This window comes from Bolinopsis microptera, unplaced genomic scaffold (assembly GCF_026151205.1).
Source record: "Bolinopsis microptera isolate Bmic1 unplaced genomic scaffold, MBARI_Bmic_1.0 sca51, whole genome shotgun sequence".
Lineage (NCBI taxonomy): Eukaryota > Metazoa > Ctenophora > Tentaculata > Lobata > Bolinopsidae > Bolinopsis > Bolinopsis microptera.
In genome coordinates this window covers 1-18,856 of record NW_026971823.1, presented here as the reverse complement: position 1 = coordinate 18,856, position 18,856 = coordinate 1, and the positions used below count along the sequence as shown (strand labels likewise).

At 51.3% G+C, this 18,856-nt stretch overlaps 2 protein-coding genes across 2 annotated transcripts; one reads left to right on the top strand and one right to left on the bottom strand.

Annotated features, from left to right (window-relative positions):
• Positions 1-163: 163 nt before the first annotated feature.
• Positions 164-4,942, top strand: LOC134825742 (basic proline-rich protein-like). The gene is made up of 7 exons (XM_063837951.1): positions 164-393; positions 641-2,248; positions 3,081-3,226; positions 3,315-3,510; positions 3,693-3,796; positions 4,153-4,497; positions 4,743-4,942. Exons 1-7 carry the CDS (start codon positions 164-166, stop codon positions 4,940-4,942), a joined length of 2,829 nt encoding a protein of 942 aa, XP_063694021.1.
• Positions 4,943-13,599: 8,657 nt separating this feature from the next.
• On the bottom strand, positions 13,600-14,124 carry LOC134825741 (ribonuclease H-like). The gene has a single exon (XM_063837950.1). It carries the CDS (start codon positions 14,122-14,124, stop codon positions 13,600-13,602), a length of 525 nt encoding a protein of 174 aa, XP_063694020.1.
• Positions 14,125-18,856: the final 4,732 nt, after the last annotated feature.

Here is an 18,856-nt window from a genome sequence, read left to right as displayed (position 1 = left end):
CGGTTCGAGGACCCCAGAGAGCAGCAGCCACGCCCCCACCCCAGCCCCTACCCGATCTTGCTCATCCCCCCCAGAGGAGAGACAGGGCCCCCAGCAACACCCAGCCCAGCCAGCCAGCCAGCAGCTCGGCCGACTGAATTTGCCCCCCCCCCCCAGCCAGCCCATGCCAGCCCCCCAGACAGCAACCCCCCCAGAACAGCAGACCCAGAAACCCCCAGCACGCCAGCCCCACAGCCCAGCAGCCGCAGCAGCCCCCCAGCAGAGAGCCCATCCCCAGTCCCAGAGCCCCCGAGAGCCCAGCAAGGCAGCCCCCCAGCCCCCAGCAGCGCAGAACACCAGCCAGCCCCAGCAGCCAGCTGCCCCCAGCCAGCACCACAGCCAGCCAGCCCACCCGTCCAGCACAGCCCCACCCCAGCAGAACCAGACAGACAGCCAGCCCCCCCCCAGCCCAGACCCCAGGAGCAGCCCAGAACAGCAGAGAACAGCCAGAGAGAGCCAGTCCCCAGCCCAGAGCCCCCAGCAGCAGCAGATAGCCAGCCAGCAGCAGAGCCAGCCCCCCAGCCAGCAAGAGCAGCCCCCCAGCAGCCCAGGAACCCCCAACCACTCACAGCCCCCAGCCCCACCCCCAGCCCCCCCCCAGAAGAGCAGACCCCAGTCCCAAGCCCCCAGCCCACCCCAGACACAGACCCCAGCCCCCAGCCCCAGCCCCAGCCCGAAGATCCCTCCCTCCCACCACTTACTTACCCCCAGAGACCCCAGAACCACAGAACCAGCCCCACAGCCTCACCCCAGAGAGCAGCAGCCCCCGACAGCCAGTCCAGCAGAGCAGAGCCCCCAGTGCCCAGCCTGGCAGCAGCAGCCACCAGCCAGCCAGCCCCCCAGCCCCCACAGCACCCCAGCCCCCAGAAGCCCCAGCAGCAGCCCAGAGCCCCAGAGCACAGAACACCCCAGCCAGCCCCCCAGCAGCCAGCCCCCCCCCCCAGACCACAAGCCAGCCCCCCCCCCAGCAAGCCCAGCCAGGCCCACACCAGTGCCAGCCCCACCAGGACCAGCCCCCAAAGGAGCCAAGTCCCAGATCCCCAAGGCTGCAGACCCCCCATCAGAGCCCCAGTGTGTGCCAGCAGCCCCAGCCACACCCAGAGCAGCCCAGCCCCACCAGCCAAGCACCCCCAAGACCAGACCAGAAGAGAAGCAAAGAGCAGGAAGACAGCCCCCCAACCCCCCCAGCCGCCACGCCCACCCCAGCTCCAGACCCGACCCCCCCCCAGCCCAAGCAGCAGCTCACAGCAGCACCAGCCCAGCCCAGCCATAGCCAGACCCCCACCACAGCCAGCAGGCCAGCCATGGACCCCCAGAGCACCCTAGCCCAGAACCCCCAGCAGCCAGCCCACAGCAGCCCAGTCCCAGCACAGCAAGACAGCCCCCACCCCAGAGAAGCAGCTCAGAAGAAGCAGACCCAGAGAACCCAGGACCAGCCAGCAGCAGCCAGCCCACAGCCCCCAGCCCCAGAGCCCCAGTCAGCCAGCCCCCCAGAAGCAGCCGCCCCCCAGCAGAGACAGCAGCAGAGGACCCATAGCAGAGCCGGAGCCCCCAGCCGCCACAACGTCAGAAGCCCCCCCACAGCCCAGCAACAGCCAGCCACCCCAGGAGCAGCCAGGCCCACCTCAAGACCAGCCCCCAGCCCAGGACCCTCCAGAGACCAGCCAGCCCCCAGCCCAGTACCCCCAGAAGAACACGAACAAGAGCCACCAGCAGCCACCGCAGAACCCCCCCCCAGCCCCCCCCCCCCCACCAGCCCAGAGAACAGAACCCCAGAGAAGCCCCAGAGCCACAGAGACCAGAGAAACAGCCAGCAGCCACCCACCACCCCCCCAGCACCAGACCTGCCACCTGCAGCAGCCAGCCAGATAGCCACCCCAGAGCCCCAGCGAGTACTTGATGAATCCCCAGCCCAGAGCCCCCAAGAGCCCAGCCAGCCCCCAGCACAGCAGAGAGCCACCAGCACCAGCCAGCCGCCCCCAGAACCAGGGGACAGCCAGAAGCAGAAGCCCCAGCCCCACCCCAGCCGCCCACCAGCTGCCACACCCAGAGCCCAGCAGAACAGACCCCCCACAGCAGCATCAGCACCCAGACCCCCCAGGACCCCCACCCAGATGAGGACACCCACAGCCCAGCCCCCCCAGAGCAGCCAGAGCCGCCCCCACCCACCCCAGCTGAACACCCCCCCACCCCCCAGAGACCCCTGGATGTGAGTGCGCGCTACAGCAAGCCCAGCCCCCCAAGCCTGAGCAGCCCCCCCCCCAGGCCAGACCAGAAGCCCCCAGCAGCCAGCACAGCAGCAGAGCCCTCCCAGCAGCCCCCCTTTTATGGCACCAGACAGCAGCCCAGACAACGAGAGACCAGGCAGGCCAGCAGCCGCAAGTCCCCAGTTCCCAGCAGACCAGACGAAGTAGCCCAGAGCCAAGATCACAACAGCCCAGAACTGACCCACACCCCAGCCCACCCCCCCAGACCCAGCAGCCCCCGCAGCCCCCCCCCAGCAGCCAGAACCCAGACCCCCCAGAACCCCAGGAGCCCCCCAGAACCAGAACAGCCCCCCCGACAGACAGCCCCCCCAAGCCCCCCAGACCCCAGAACCCCCCCCTCAAGCCAGCCACCCAGGCCCCCCAGCCCCACACCCAGCAGCCCCCCCCCAGCAGCCCACCCACAGCCCCCCCCCCACAGCCCCAGCCAGCCCAGCTCCCCCAGACCCCCAGACCAGGCCCCCCCCCCCCAACCCAGAAAACCCAGCAGCAACCAGACCCGCCCCCCCACCCCAGCCCCCAGCAGCTCAGCAGACAGCCCCACAGACCCCCCCAGACTGCCAGCCGAAGAGACCCACCCCCCCCACCCAGCAGCCCCCCAGCCCCCCCCCAGAGAGCAGAGGCCCCCAGCAGCAGCAGACCCCAGCACCCAGCAGCCAGGCCACCAGCCCCAGCCCCCACCAGCCCAGAGACCAACCCCCCCCCAGCCCCCAGCCAGACCCCCAGACAGCAGACCAGCCCCCCCCCTCCAGAGAAAGCCAGCAGACCCACCCCCAGCCAGAACCAGAACCCAGCAGAGCAGCAGCCCCCCCAGACCAGACCAGACTCCACCCAAGAGAAGCATCCAGAAAAACAGCAGCAGCCCAGCAGAGCCCATGAAGAGCGCCTCAGCCCCCAGCCCCAGAAGCCAGAGCCCCCCACCTGTACTTTTACGATTCCGAACCCCCCCCCCCCCCCCCCCCCCAGCCAGCCCCCCAGACACCCCCACACAGGCTCAGCCCCAGACCCCAGACCCAAGTGCCCCCCAGCGCGTCCCCCCTCCCCCCCCTCAGCCCCCCCCCCCCCCCGCCAGACCAGCAAGACAACCACAGGAAACCCCCCCCCAGACACTCCCCCCCCCAGCCCCCAGCTCAGCAGCAGCTCTTCCCCCACAGCGCCAATCCAGGCCAGCAGAAACAGAACCCTCAGCCCCTCCCCAGAACCCCCAGTAACTCACCCCTCCACTATCTATCCCCCCCAGACCCCCCACCCCCAGCCAGAGAACCCAGCAGACAGCCCACCCCCCCCAGAAAGCCGACCACGCATTCACCCAGCCCCAGACAGCCCCCAGAACCCAGACCCCCAGAACCCCGCAGAAAGACAGCCCCCCCACCTCTCCTCCCCCCCCAGAACTCAGCGCACAGAAACTCCCCCCCAGCCCAGAAGCCCCCCCACCAGACCCCCAGCACCCCCCAGCCCCCCTCCCCCCCCTCCCAGCCAGACCCCAGCCCCAGGTCCCCCAGCAGCAACAACATCCCTCAGCCAAAAACCCCCACCAGACAGCAGGACCCAGCAGCAGCAGCAGAACCCAGAAACCGCACCCCCCCCCCAGAACAGCCCCAGCCTCAAGACGAGAAACCCTCGCCCCTTTCCCCAGAACCGCCCAGCCAGAACCCCCAGCCCAGGCCCCCCCCCCCAGAGCCCCTCCCCACAGCACCACAGACTGAACCCCACTACAGCCCAGCAGACCCCCAGGCCCTCCCCAGCCCCCAAGCCAGAGCCCCCCCAGCAACAGAACCAAACGACAGCCCCAGCCACCCCCCCCCCACCCCCCAGCCAGCAGCCCAGAACCCATACCACTTTACCCCAGCCCCACAGCCAGGCCCAGCTCACCCAGCAGAAGACCGGGCCAGCCCACTCCCCCCAGCAGACCCCAGCACCCCCCCCCAGCCCCACCAACTCCAGCCCAGACCTCCCCCAGCTCTCCCCCGCAGCCCCACCCCCAGACCCCCAGTCCCACCCCCCCAGACCAGCCCAGCAGAACCCCCCTCCCGTCCCCCAAGAAGCCAGCCAGCCCAGCCCCCAGCCCCAGAACAGACCCCCCTCCCACCCCACGAAGACCCCAGACCCCCCAGCCCCCAGATCCACCCACACAGCCCCCAGACCAGCCCCCAGGCCCCCCACCCCCAGACTACAGCCCAGCCCACACAGCCCAGTAGCCCACACTCCCCACCCCCAGACCAGCCCCCCCCCCCGACCCCACCTCAACAGGAGCCCAGCCCCACCCCCCCCCAGAACCCCAAGTCCCCCCACCACCAGCAGCCAGGGAACAGCTCCAGCCAGCCCCAGCCCCCAGTCCCCCCCCACCCCCCCCCCAGTCACCAGAGAGGCCAGCCTACCTCCCCCCAGCCCCCATCCCAGCACACCTACGCCCCCAGCCCCCCCCCACCCCACAGCCAGGTCACCCCAGAACAGCCCCCTGCAGCCAGGACCCAGCAGACAAATTTACCAGCCCCGTCCCCAGCAGCCCCCCAGCCCACCAGCCAGACAGCCCAGCCAGTGCCAGTCCCCCCCCCAGCCCCAGCCGACCCATACATCCCAGAAGACCCAGATCCACAAGCCCAAGCCCCAGCCCAGCCAGCCACCGCCCAACAAACTAAATCAACTACAGCAGCACAGCCCCCAGCCCCCCCAGACCCAGGTCCCCACACCAGCCCCCCAGCACCCTCAGCAGACCACCCCCAGACCAGCCCACCCCAGCCAGTCCTTCCCCCCCCCAGCCAGCCCCCCCCCCAGACAGCAGCCCCCCTCCCCAAGACTCCCCCTACAGACCAGTGCCAGACAGCCACAGAATTTGCAGAACCCCCACAGAAACCCAGAAAACCACCCCCCCCCCCCCCCCCTCCGCCCAGCCAGATCCCAGAAAACAGCCCCCCAGAACAGAACACAGATCTCCTCCCAAAACTCCAGCAGAACCCGCCCATATACAGAACAGGCCACAGAACCCCCCCCCCCCAGAAACCCCAGCCCCAGAAGACCCGACCCAGCCCCCCTGCCCTCCAGAACCCCCCCAGCCCACCAGAACAGACAGAAACCAGCCCCCCAGAACACAGATCACAGCAGAAACCCCACCCAGAAAAACAAATATCTCCACCAGCAACCCCCCAGCCAGACCCCCCACAGCCCCCCACCCCGCAGAAAAGAACAGCCCAGCCCCATCCCCCAGAACCACCCCAGCCCGCAGACAGAAGACAACCCCCCCCCCCCAAGACCCAGCACCCCCCAGACCCCAGCCAGCCAGCCAGCAAACCCAGCCCAGCAGCCCCAGAACCCCAGAAACCAAGCCACTCCCAGACCCACCCACCCAGCTGCCCAGAGACCCAGACCCCCCAAGACAGCCATCCCCCCCCAGCCCAGCCCCCAGAAACGACAGCCCAGAAACCAGTCAGAACCAGCAGACCCAAGCAACCCCCGCAGAACCCCCCCCCCCAGCAGCCAGAACAAAAGCCCAGCCAGCCCCCCCAGACAGCAGCCAGCACCCAGACCCCCCACCCCAGACCTACCCAGCCCCCCAGCAGACCCCCCCAGCAGCAGAAACCCCCAGCAGCATCTCCCTCCCCAGGCAGCAGAACCTCACAGAACCCAGGGGGAACCCAGACGCAGAACCCCAGCACCAGCAATTAAACCACCACCAGACCCCCCCCCCAGCCACCAGACAGACCCCTCCCCCCCCCGCAGCCCCAGAAGGCAGCGGCCAGCCCAGACCCACGCAACCACAACTCCCCATTCCACAACAACTCCAGAATTCAGCCCCCCCCCCAGCCAGACGAAACCCAGAACCCTCTCCCAGCAGCACCCCTTCCAGCCAGCCAGCTCCGAAACCAGCCCAGCCCCCAGCCCCCACCCAGAACCCTCCAGCCAGCAGCCCCCAGCCCAGCAGCCCCCCCCCCCCCCCAGCGCTCATAAAGATCCCCCCCCAGCCCAGGCCCCCACAGAACCAGCACACCCACCCTCTTTTATACCAGCCTCTCTCAGGCACAGCAGCCCAGGCAGCCCCCCAGACCAGCAGCCTCCCGCCAGAACCCCCCCCCCAGCCACAGCCCCAGCCCCCCGCAGAACAGGACCCCAGCCCCCCAGTCAACGTCCCAGCCCCAGCCCAGACAGATCCTCCCCCCAGCCCCCCCCCAGTCACAGCCCCCCTCAGTAACCATGAGACCAGCCCCCCTCACCAGCAGCGCCCACAGACCCAGCCAGTCCCCAGACCACCCCACTCACCACCCCCGCCAGCCAGCCCCCAGACCCAGCCCAGGATCTCTACCTCCCTAACCACACCCAGACCAGACCCCAGCAGATTACTCTTATACCAGAAATCAACCAGCAGCCAGCCCCCCCAGCCCCCCCACAGACAGTAAACCAGCAGCGCCCAGAACGTCTGGTCATTCAAGGTAAAATAGTTATGAATATCATGTTATCAGTTTCAATAGAATATATAGTATCTGTAATAGTCGCCATGAGCTGGCCAGAATTTTTTGTTTCTGATTTTGATAAATGTGGTACCAAAAGTTGCCTCTAAGTGTGAATAATGAAAATTCACCGTGTAGCACGATAACTTCGAGCTGTATGATGGCCTTTTGTGCATCGCAAGAGTGTACAAAGGACGGAAAATGGGTAATCTATTGCTTAAAATGCCTATAACTCTAACATATTGAATATTTTGAAATAATTCATACAGGATCGTAATGAACTTAGTCAGACGCAACTTTTAGTACCAAAATTATAATATTTGAAGCACAAAAATTTGTTCAAAATTTCACACAAGGGGGGACCCTTGTGTCAGATTAAAAATTTTTGAAAATAATTTTCCTTTAAATCTTAGAAATATTAGTACTAAAAGTTTCGTCTTGATGAACTGAAAAGCACGCGCGGCGAACAAGCGCCGTGTAGCATTTTTAGCGAAAATTGCTACACGGTGGATTTATTTTATTGTGCTCGCGCTTGGCGCTTATTACACTGACTAATAGTATCGACCGAGTTAACCGCGCTAGGACAAGTTGGGCGTGAGAGTTGAAGTGCTCGTTCTAGATTGATCTGCATTCGCCATCTACAGCTCAATGAGTCGGCATCCTTTTGCAAGTCCGAAGATGAGTCTGATCTCGTCTATCAGTCGCCAAGAAGACGAGATCTGGAGGGACTCGGGAGGGTCAGTGCAGGAACCGGAGGTCGAGTGGCCGGAATCGGAGTTGAAAAAGTCGAAGTGAGGTGACCGGAAGTTCGCCATCCTCGGGTGGTCTCCCAAATTGTGGTAATTACCGTCTAAAATTAGCGGTTCTATAATTGATCGTGCCAGCTCATTTTTAACATCCTCTCCTTGTCCACTTAGATGCGGGGTTTCGCCGTCATGACACCCGGTTCGGGACTCCGTGATTGGTCACCACATGAATAGTTGCTCGGGGTGATTGGCGCGCTCCCGAAGGTGGTGGAAGTCTTGCCGCTGCTATCTTCTAATGAGCCTTCATTCGCTGCTGGGGAGGTCCCGTAAGGTCCACCACGGTTTGAATGAGGTATGAAGTTTAAGTGTCAAATCTCTGTACTCAGCTATTAACTGAGAGGCAAAAACGAGGGGGGGGGGGGGGGGGGGGGGGGGTTCTTACACGTCCCTTTCTTCCAAACTGGCGCCCGCCAGGAGTCCATCTGCGTTGCTGGAATTGGAGAGTTGACACGGAGCGAGAGTTGACATCAGGGAGTTTAGGGAGGGAGAAGGGTCCACATTGGTTCGGTGTAGCTGGCCCGGTTAACCTTGGTCGATAAAGTAATACGATTTCGACAACGTAAATTCGCCATTTCATTCGATAATAATTTAAGTTAACCCAGTTGTAAATATTTATGGTTACGAGTAGTTTTTGGAAAACTTGTTTTAAAACAAAAATTTCGCCAGTTATCTTTTGTTTTAGTCCGTAAACAGTTTTTTCGGCATTAGGCTGATGATTAAAGAGGGGGGGGGGGAGGGGGGGGGGAGGGGGGGGGAGGGGGGGAGGGGGGGGGGGGTGAGGTTATAACAAGTATATCTTATTCAAAATCAAATACTAAATACTAAAATATCAGTATAATTCAATAATTCAATAAATGTTCCAATTATTCTAAAATAACATAGCATCATAATCAATACCAGATGTATAAATTGTCCGTTATGCAGACGAAAAGATTTTCTCTTTTTTTGTTTTCCTTTTTTCCCCTTCTTTTAAAAGTAATTTTTTTGTTGGTTTTATTAAAAAATAACGATACTAGTGTCTAGTAATATCTTATTCAAAAATCAACTTTGCGATCAATAATTTTACAATTAGTAATAAAACAAATTTTGGGGAATTTGTATGATAATTTGAATAAGATATTACCTACACCTCTTATAATTTAAAAGTATTATCATCACTTTACTTATTATAAATAAGTTTGTAAAGATAAGTGATAGAAGCGAAATCATGGCAATATCAGCGTTTAATGTACTTAAATGTACTTTGATGTACTTAATGTAGTTAATGTACTTAAATGTACTTTATAGAATCAAAAAGAAATCCAATTCCTTGAACCTATTGTCAGTAAAATAATAGTATAATGAATTGATCATTCCAAACTGTACTCTTCTTTCGACTAAAACTTAAAAGGACTGGTCATAGACTTAAAAAGTATAAGCACGTTCAAATCGTATAATAAGTTGGGGGGGGGGGGGGGGGGGGGGGGGGGGGGGGCGGAGGCATCCACATTTTCAAAGCTAATTTTCACGTTGACAAGGTAGTTTTGTTAAACTTAAAGTGACTCCCCTTAATAATTTTATCAAATGTCATATTTCCTTTGTCGCTTCTTCTCTTCTTCCATCACTCATCTGCTTGTGCAGCATATTCTACAAGTCCATAATATCGGATGTTACAAGACAAATCATCTAACTTGATCGTTTTTATCCTGCTTTGTCTCCCAGAATGCCGTCATAAGCTCCCTTCTTTGTCTCAGCTAATCATTTATTTGTTTGTCTCGTATTTCAGTCATCACTGCTGTGCCTGGAACTTCACCGTCTTGTACTGCCACACAATTCATCTCAATGGTCTCTACTGGTGATGATCGTTGTAATCTTAGCCTTAACTCTCGGTAAATTCTTGAACCAGTGATTAGGGTTCCGAGTCTTTGAGCAGGTGCGCTAATAAGCTTCGTTACAGTGTCATCATAGATAAGTGGGTTTATGACTGAGTTTATCGGTAGAATAATCATTGAAAACAGGCCATACCAGGGTGTTGCATCTAGAACTTCAAGGGAATGTAGTACACAGATCACTATGAAAGGTACCCAGCAAAGGAAATCTGTAGTGATAATGATGGCGATTCTTAAGTTCATTTTCCTATTGCGTTGTGAAATCTGTTGGTTCCCTCCTGACTGTGTCAAACGTTTAGAAGATTCGCGAGATATGATGCCAATGATCAAGTATGAGGCTGTAATGAAAAAGAAGCAAACAAAGTTGAGGGCAAGAATTGCCCCATACAAGTGCCTCTGTGGATCATTTTTTTTGACAAATATTTGAAGTGGCAAACTCCATCGTTTCCAAAGAAATCTACCTTTTCAATGTTTTTGTGTAGTCTTGATAACCATTATCATGAAAATACATCTCGGACATCATTTTGTTGATCATACGCCAGCTAAGTGTTCTTTCCTTCATTCTACCAAAGTATCCCTGAAAGACGGCAAATAGTGTCTGCTTGTTCATTGTTCCAATAAATACCTTAATCTCTTCTGCATACTTCACTCCGTTAACAAAAAAATCCTCAAACTTGGAGGTAATTGGGATTACAGCAATGACAATGGACGCCAACGTCATCATTAAAACACCTCCTGCAACTTGGAGTGATTTTACCAATGACACTTCTCCCGGAATTCTCAGGGAGTTGTGTATTCCGTAAAGTCGGGTGAGGCTCAATGCACACATAGCAAAAAGCGAGACTTGCGATCCTATGGTGCTTAGAACTCCAATAGTTGAACATTGGATGCTGGTAATCCCATCGATCTGTGGGTACAATATTCTTCCTTGAAGATTACACCATCGTAAATTGATATTACGAATAAGTAGATACCAACTAAAAGGTCTCCAAAAGATATCATCATGATAAGGGACTTATTAAACAGAGCTACGGTAGTTCTACAGTTCTTCGAAGTTCCAGCATTTTTGGACAGGATGATAAGATTTGCCATGACGGCTAAAAATCCTCTAAACCCACGATGACCATTTGAGAGCATTCCCTTCTAGAAGTTGTCTTGAGCACTGGTCATTGCATTCGTCTGTCAAATCCAGGCAGTCAAATGATCCGTCACATTTCTTCGTCACTGGTATGTAGCTACCGTTACATTTGAAGTTATTTGTGCAGCTGTCCTCATCCGAACCATCCCCCGCAATCATTGATGAGATTGCATACTTGGGAATAATCAATGCAAATGATATTATTGTCACAGACGAAATATCTATTCGTATAAATATTTTCATAGGATTTTGTGACAAATGTTAGGAATTTGTTATTGGCTATCGTCCCTATTCTTTTATGATGTTGTCCTGGACACGCCTCATATCTAGAAATAGTTTTCAGTGGACAGGAAGAGTTGATACACTTTCCTGCACAACTAGTGTAAAAATATTGTTCTCCAAACATGTGGTCACAATTTTGAGTAACATTTGGCATTATAACCGTTGTATTGGTTCCTCCGTAAACGATTTCATTTAAAAATATAAACGTACTGATGGTGAAGCAATGATTTTTGAAGTTTTTAGTGTTTTTTATCCCCTTTATGCAGTATGATAAATGCTTTATCAGGTTTTTGTCAGTTGTTAAAACAATTGTGGACAGTTTCGGTTGTTTGCGGGACTCAGAGCAGACCTTATTTTCATTTCCACATGTTTCAACTCCATCACATAGTTTACTAAATTCCACATATCCAGGGTCACCCCATGGACAAAGGTACACATTTTCACACGAGATGTCATTGCTGATAACATATCTTAATGATTTAGTGCTCCCACAAGTAGGCCAAATGTCATCTTCGTCGATTACACTCAAACAGTCCTTAAACCCATCTCTTAACCAAGCTAGAGGTATTGGGAGTTCCCCTTTCTGACCAACACGTCTTTCACACTTTACCAGTGTCATGGTGATGCAGATACGATCCAGTTTCATCACTTTTATCATTGCAGTCTGGTTGACCATCACACATTAAGTGTCTGTGAACAGTACACTGACTAGAGGTTTGTATGCACTGGTTCTCAAAGTTATCGTCACATATTGCCTTTTCACCAAAGCATATCATATATTTTGATACAGAGGACAAGTATCCGTTAACAAAACATCTTATCCCTACTCTGGCGGGATCTGAACAGTTTGTGTGATATGAAGCATAATCACTGCAGTAGCTGTTGTAATCGGCTACCACTGTACATCTTGTAAAGTTGTGTACTGGTACTGTAAATCCAGTACTGTAATGTTTACAAGTGTACTGTGTTTTATTAGTAACGGTACAGTTAGCTTCGCCCTCGACTCTCCGTTATCACATCTCTCAGATCCATCACATATATAGCCTGGTGCAATGTAGTTTACTATTCCTGGTGTATACTTATCGTCACAATACATACCGTAACTATATCCGTTACAGGTAGCCTCGTCCTCACAGTAAAACTGATCACAAACATCATTACAGATTAGCTTTGACGCTATATTTTCCCCACTCGGCATAGTTATCAGTTTTATTTTTCTGCATCCCTCCTCATCTAATCTTGTATTAACACAGTCACGTTTTCCATTACAAATAATATGACGAAATTTTAATTGTAATGAATTCATGATGCTGTACCTTGTTGTTTTACACAAAAATCCTGCACAAAGAATGTTACTTTTTGATTTTTTTATCTCAATATTATTTTAGACACAGTGGCACTGGCATCACCACAGGCCTGGTAATAGTGCGGATCATTTGAACATAAAGATGACATTCCCAAGTTGAAGTCGTAACTCTGATAATACTCCTCTGTGTTGTGACACTTATAGAACCTCTTGTCATTCCTCGGACATACCTGTTTCAAGAATCCTCTTTCTTCTTGGAAACTGCACGTCTTGTCTGCAAAGTGTTTTATGAGCGATGTGAAAATACTATTTTCACGCGCCATCGACCGTAAAATGCGCGCGCGCTAACCAATTGAATGGCTTTTTAGCTCGTATTTCGGCCAGCACATTATTTCGGAAACAATCAAAAAGTTAAAAATACTTCCCATATAACAATTTTGTTGAAATTTGGTCAGCTAACTTAAACATTTATGTTCTACTGAACCTAAATTAGTTTGAGCAATTTCGATGTTCAGAATTTGAGTTATCAAAGAATTTATACCTATTTTGTCATTTTTTAGACCTCTTAATCAAGGCCAATTTAATCTCTCCTGACTATTTAGGTTCGGTAGTTATAGTATGATTGGAAGGTTATGACAAATTTCCAGCATGAGTCATGCTCAGGAACTGAAGATATGACATAACTATACGACAAAAATCAACGAATTTTGTCAAATTAAGCGACTTTTACACCTTATTTTGCTCCAAAAGCCGCGCACCACCAAATATGGCACCTAGACGAAACTCACTGATCATTTCAAAAAGGTATAAACAAAATTTGGTACTGTAAAAATTCTCACAGTCTCAAAAAACAATGGTACACAAATTTTGAAAATCTGAGGAAGTATATTTTTATCGTGCACCCCCTTATTAAAAATATCTAAGGTTTTCATTAATTTACTTAACCAAAAATTACTATCTTTAAACTGATATAGTCGACAGGCACGTAGCCGGGGGGGGGGGGGGGGGGGGGGGGGGGGGCAGGGGGTTCGCGGCGGCCCACCCGGAAAAAATTGCGTTTGGTGCGGTTTGAGAAATTGGCAATCGTGGTGATGTGTTGGTTGTCGAATATGTCATTGACAGAGAGGTATTAGTCCTGGCAACAGCGGACACTGTCCAAGGAAGTGTGAGACAGTTTCCTCTCCGTCGCCGCACATAGGACAAGCACTGGTGTTTGATTTGCAAATGGTGTGAAGGTGTTTGTTTAAGCCGCAGTGACCCGTGATGAGGTGAACTGCAGTTCTGTAATTTTGTCTGTTGTTGCTAGCTGAGTGTAGTGTTGAGGTTTTTGATGATTTTGGCGTGCTTGTTGCCGAGTGTCAGTTTGGTGTGTCTGGGACTGTCAGTTAACCAAGTTTCCTGATTCAGTCTGTTGACTTTGTTGTCGATTTGACGCTTGATGTAGGATTGTGCAATTAGGGAATTGGACACTTCAAAGTGGATTCACTGATTGTACCAAGCTTGGCCAGCTCATCTGCTTTTTCGTTCCCCCACAATCCAATGTGTGCTGCAATCCATCGTATCTCTAGCGTGTTGTTGGATCTGAGTGCATTGAGAGAGTCGTAACAGTCTCTTGTAGTTCTACTCCGCGTTGAATGCGCAGAGATAGCTTGTATAGATGAGAGACTGTCAGACCATATGATGATATGTGTGTTGGTATAGGTAGAGAGATATTTGCAAGCTTCAATGATGGCGGTGAGCTCTGTTTGGTAAACAGTGCAATAATCAGGGAGCTTGAATGATCTTTCTTCAAGGGTGGTGTTATTGTTGTCAGTTGTGATTATATAGCCAGCCCCGCATTCTGAGTCTGTGAGTGACCCGTCAGTGTAGCAGGTGATCGTTTCACTGGTAATGTTGTCAATGGTGTTTTGAAGTGAATTTCTATATTCAGTGTTATCGGCTTCAGGAGATGTGACGGTGAAGTGCCGTCCCAGCATCATGGTTGGTGTTGTTAGGTCTCTCGTTGCTCTAGGTGGGTATGATGTCAGAAGTGTCGGTGAGGTGATTCAATGCGATAAAAGGTGTGCTTGGCATAGCACCAGACATCATTCTGAGTGCCAATGCCTGAACACGTTTGAGTTTCTTCGCGTTGTAGTCCGTTTGAGTGGCCCTGATCCATATACTACAGCAGTAGGATAGGATGGGACGGATGACAGCAATGTACATCCATTTGCATGTTTTGGGGCTCATACCCCATGTGGGGCCGACAGCTCTTCGACATTGCATGAGGGATGCCGTGGCTTTTTTGGTGGTGTTGATGATATGTTCATTGAAGTTGAGTTTGCTGTCCAAGGTCACTCCTAGAAATTTAGCAGACTTGGACAGACCTATAATGTTGTTGCCAACTGTTATAGGTCTTAGAGTCCACTTACTATTCCAGGTAAACATGACTATCTGAGTTTTAAGGGCGCTAATAGATAGTTCTTTGGTTTTGCACCATTTCTCTATCGTTTTAATAGTTTTGCATGTTAGGTCCCAGATGATGTCTAAATCATTCCCTTCCGCTAGAGACAACAGATCATCCGCAAATGCTTGCAGGTAACCCGGTATGACTTTTGCAGTAAAGGCAAGGAGATCATCGACTACCAGGTTCCAGAGGAAAGGAGAGAGAATGCCTCGTTGGGGGCAACCCCGCCTGATCCGAACCCTTTTCGACTTATCCTTACGATTTAGTGTGATGAATCGATTGGTTACCATGTTGATGATCCATTGCGCTGTAGCCAAGTCCACTTTCGTGGCCTTGACTGCTTCAGAGATAGCCTTGAACGAGACATTGCCGAAAGCGCCCTCTATATCCAGAAAGACGCCTAGGACATATCCTTTCTTGGCTATTCTGCGCTCAATGGTGTGCTCACTGCTGATCACTGCTGCTCACTGCTGCTCACTGCTGCTCACTGCTGCTAACTGCTGCTAACTGCTGCTCACTGCTGCTCACTGCTGCCCACTGCTGCTCACTGCTACTAACTGCTATAACTAACTGCTGCAAACGGTGCGTGCAATGCGTGGGCGCGATTGCAGCAGTTAGTAGCAGTTAGTAGCAGTTAGTAGCAGTTAGTAGCAGTTAGCAGAAATTAGTAGCAGTTAGTAGCAGTTAGTAGCAGTTAGCAGCAGTTAGTAGCAGTTAGTAGCAGATAGTATCAGTTAGTAGTAGTTAGTAGCAGTTAGTAGCAGTTTCTTTGCACTTTGCTCCTCCTGTGAGCAGTGGGCAGCAGTTAGCAGCAGTTAGCACCAGTGAGCACCAGTGAGCAGCAGTTATCAGCAGTTAGCAGCAGTTAGCAGCAGTTTTATGTGTGTCTTTACTGCGCAACGCACGCCACGTGCAGCTGCTAACAACTACTGCAAACTGCTAAAAACTGCTGCAACTGCTGCTCACTGCTGCTCACTGCTGCCCACTGCTGCTCACTGCTGCTCACTGCTGCTCAATGCTGCTAACTGCTGCTTAAAGCAGTAAGCAGCAGTTTCTTTGCAATATAGTCCTTCTGTGTAAAGTGATTAAGCACGCTCGGCTGACTGCTGCTAACTGCCATGCTGTCGCGCGCGCCATTTGCAGCAGTTAGCAGCAGTTAGCAACAGTTAGCAGCAGTTAGCAGCAGTTAGCAGCAGTTTCTTTGCACTATAGTACCCCTGTGCGCTGGGAGCTACGCCCCCAGATTCATGCTACAGCTTGCTCGCTTCGCTCACTGCGCAGCTGGGTTGGACGCGTCGGCTCGCTCCGCTCGCCGAGCCCCCCCCAAAGAAAAATCCTGGCTACGTGCCTGATAGTCCATTTTAATGTTTACGCGTAATGATATAAGTAATAATTACCTTCGGACAAAGCATCTGCATTGTATGAGCTTGTAATCTGTGGTGAAAAGGATATATCTGATTTACCAAGTTTCAACAGGATCAGTAATATGGCGAGTTTCATCGCAGCATCATCTAGATAATATGTTAAGTAGAGCATAATAGATGACATAAATATTATTTAGGTTTCATTGTTTATAATTATTATAATGACATCGACGTTCCTACTGCTGAACTACTTTAACTGCTGTTACATGTTTAATCCACTGCTTTTATGCTTTCACATTCTCTTACTTCCTTTTCCCATCAGGATTCAGGCAGTATCTGCATCTTGTTTATTTAGATAGTTTACATTTTTGTAACTAGCTAAATAATGGAAAAATCAAATAAATGGAATGGAAAATGGTCTCGAAAAGTCAAAAAATGTGACTAAAATCGATGTAGACTGAAAATGTGCGAAATTTATGACTAAAATTATGGTAACCAAAAGTTTTGTAACAACATTTATCGTGAACCAACTTTATTTCCCTTAAGGTAGGAGTAGTATTTGGATTTCTCTCTGATAAACAAAAAGCAAACGAACTGGTACATTAAGTGAGACAGTGAAAATAGTAGAACTAGTAGTGTGGGATGGGAGAGCCTTGCTCACGAGATTTGCCTAATTGCTGTTGTTCTATTTCACTCCAATTCCTTGTAGCACTTCTTTGCCCATTGTTTTATGAAAGTATGAAGTATAGTTGAGACACAGTCAATAAACTGCGGAGTGGCTAAAATGCTGTACACCAAAACCAGAAGACTCTTACCAACCCCCCCCCCCCCCCCCCCCTTCCCTACTGGCCTAAACCACCCTAACATCTCCCTTTATCTTTCTCTCTCCCTTACCAAACACTCAACCTACTGACCCTAACCACCCTAACATCTCCCTATACCAAACACTCAACCTACTGGCCTTAACCACCCTAACATCTCCCTTTATCTTTCTCCCTCCCTTTCTTTCTTGAACCGTTCGGCTTCACAAGCCCAATGGTACATATATAGTTGGTCAAAAACCATAGAAGCGTCGATTGTCAGACCAAGGACTACATCACTAGCAGCGAAATACGGATATACCTTCTCCCTTGGTTTACAGTCAGCGAGTTGACAACAAACCTGACTGTGCCGTTTAGGCCACACCAGGGTTTGCCAGGGTTTGCCTCACTCGGGTTTAGTATGTTGACGTACGCATATTCACCCAAGATGCGGAATGCCTCAGTTTAGAGAGTTGAGCTCCAACCTTTGGTCCTTCCTGATCTCCCACTCCTTCTTCCTTGACAACAAGGAGATCCATCTGGAACGGTGAGCTGCTTCTTTTCCACTATCCCGTACTAGCTCCTTCAGATATTTTCCCTTAAAACCGATTGCCGCATTTTGCTGGATCAGAACCGGATAATAAGAAGAAAAAATTTAAGGCTGCTGGAAATTTCCATAAAAGTGAGATTAATCCTTGATTATGGGTTTTTATCAATCATAATATTAAAAGCCATGTGGACACAATAAGAAAGTGCTTACAGTATGACTAACTGCGAGCAGCAGTCACTGGTTGATATGTTGTGTGAGCAGTGCAGAGGTCACTGATTGATCTGCTGTATGAGTAGAGCTATCTCCCAGGCTTTGACCTTGCTCGGAAGTCCCTTGTCTACCCGCAGAAGAACTACAACGGAAGTGGGTTTGCTCTGAGACAGGTAGTGACAGCTTCAAGACTCCAGGGGTCTGTTGCATTGATATTTATTATTTTATGATTTCGTATATACTTTGGGAGTCCTGGCGTGCAGCTAGCAGGAGTTGCATTCTGTGGGCACGGTGAGAAGGCCTCCATCTTAACGTAAGAGGCCAGAAACCGTTGACCAGAACAGAGAGAGAGTAAAGCTAGAAACGAGTTGGAATAAATCAAAACGCACATTGCAAGAATTTACTGCGCTTTACCTAGCACAAATATAACAAGAATTGCGCCCTTTGTCTCGTTTTGGCGGACGCTAGATTTCCGTTCACTATAATTATAAATATAAGCTCCAATCAGCTCACTTCATAATAATAATATTGATACACATCAGTGCACTATACTATAAGTATAACACATGCCACGTACAAATTGAGCTTGGCCCGCTTATAACCTAATACTATACATTACACCGTTATATACATTGAAACACACTCACACAGTCGCGCCGCGCATTCATTGACCACAGGCTATCTATACATCACATCTCCGCAAGCAATCCTCGCGCGCTGCGTACTGCGCGCTGGTTGGCATGGTAACGGACGGAAGGACAGATGACAACATATTCAGACCCGCCTACCGCTATCTCCAAAATCCACGTTTTTCTGCAAAAACGTCCATTCGTAACCTTTCACTATTGCCTTTTTACAAAAGAGTGAACGGAAAAAATTGTTTTAGAAATAAAGTTAAAAATCTGCAGCTCTCATAAGTTCGTAGCGTCGGCATAACCGAGGAAAATGTCCAATGTTTTTAATGGCTAATGGCCTTTGTTTCAATCCTGGTTAATGGTATAAGCCTAAGGGGAGTTAACATAAACAACGGGTTCGCTTACCAAAATTATAATAAAGCAAGAAACCTCTGTACTGCTTGCAATGCTCACAAATAAAAGAATAAAGCATTGTCTTGTCAGTGGTCTTGACAGCTGCTTTGACTCTTTGTGTTACACAATTAAATCTCACATGAACGGCTTTATAAGATGCGCTGACAGATAACAAGTGACCGTTGAATTCACTGGTTACTGAGAGTACTGACTGGATGCCCCTTAGCAAGAATTTAAACAAAAATATACATTTCAGGAACATTTTTAAAAGAAAATTTCCCGGGTTGAATTCCGGGGCCAATTTTTTGAAATT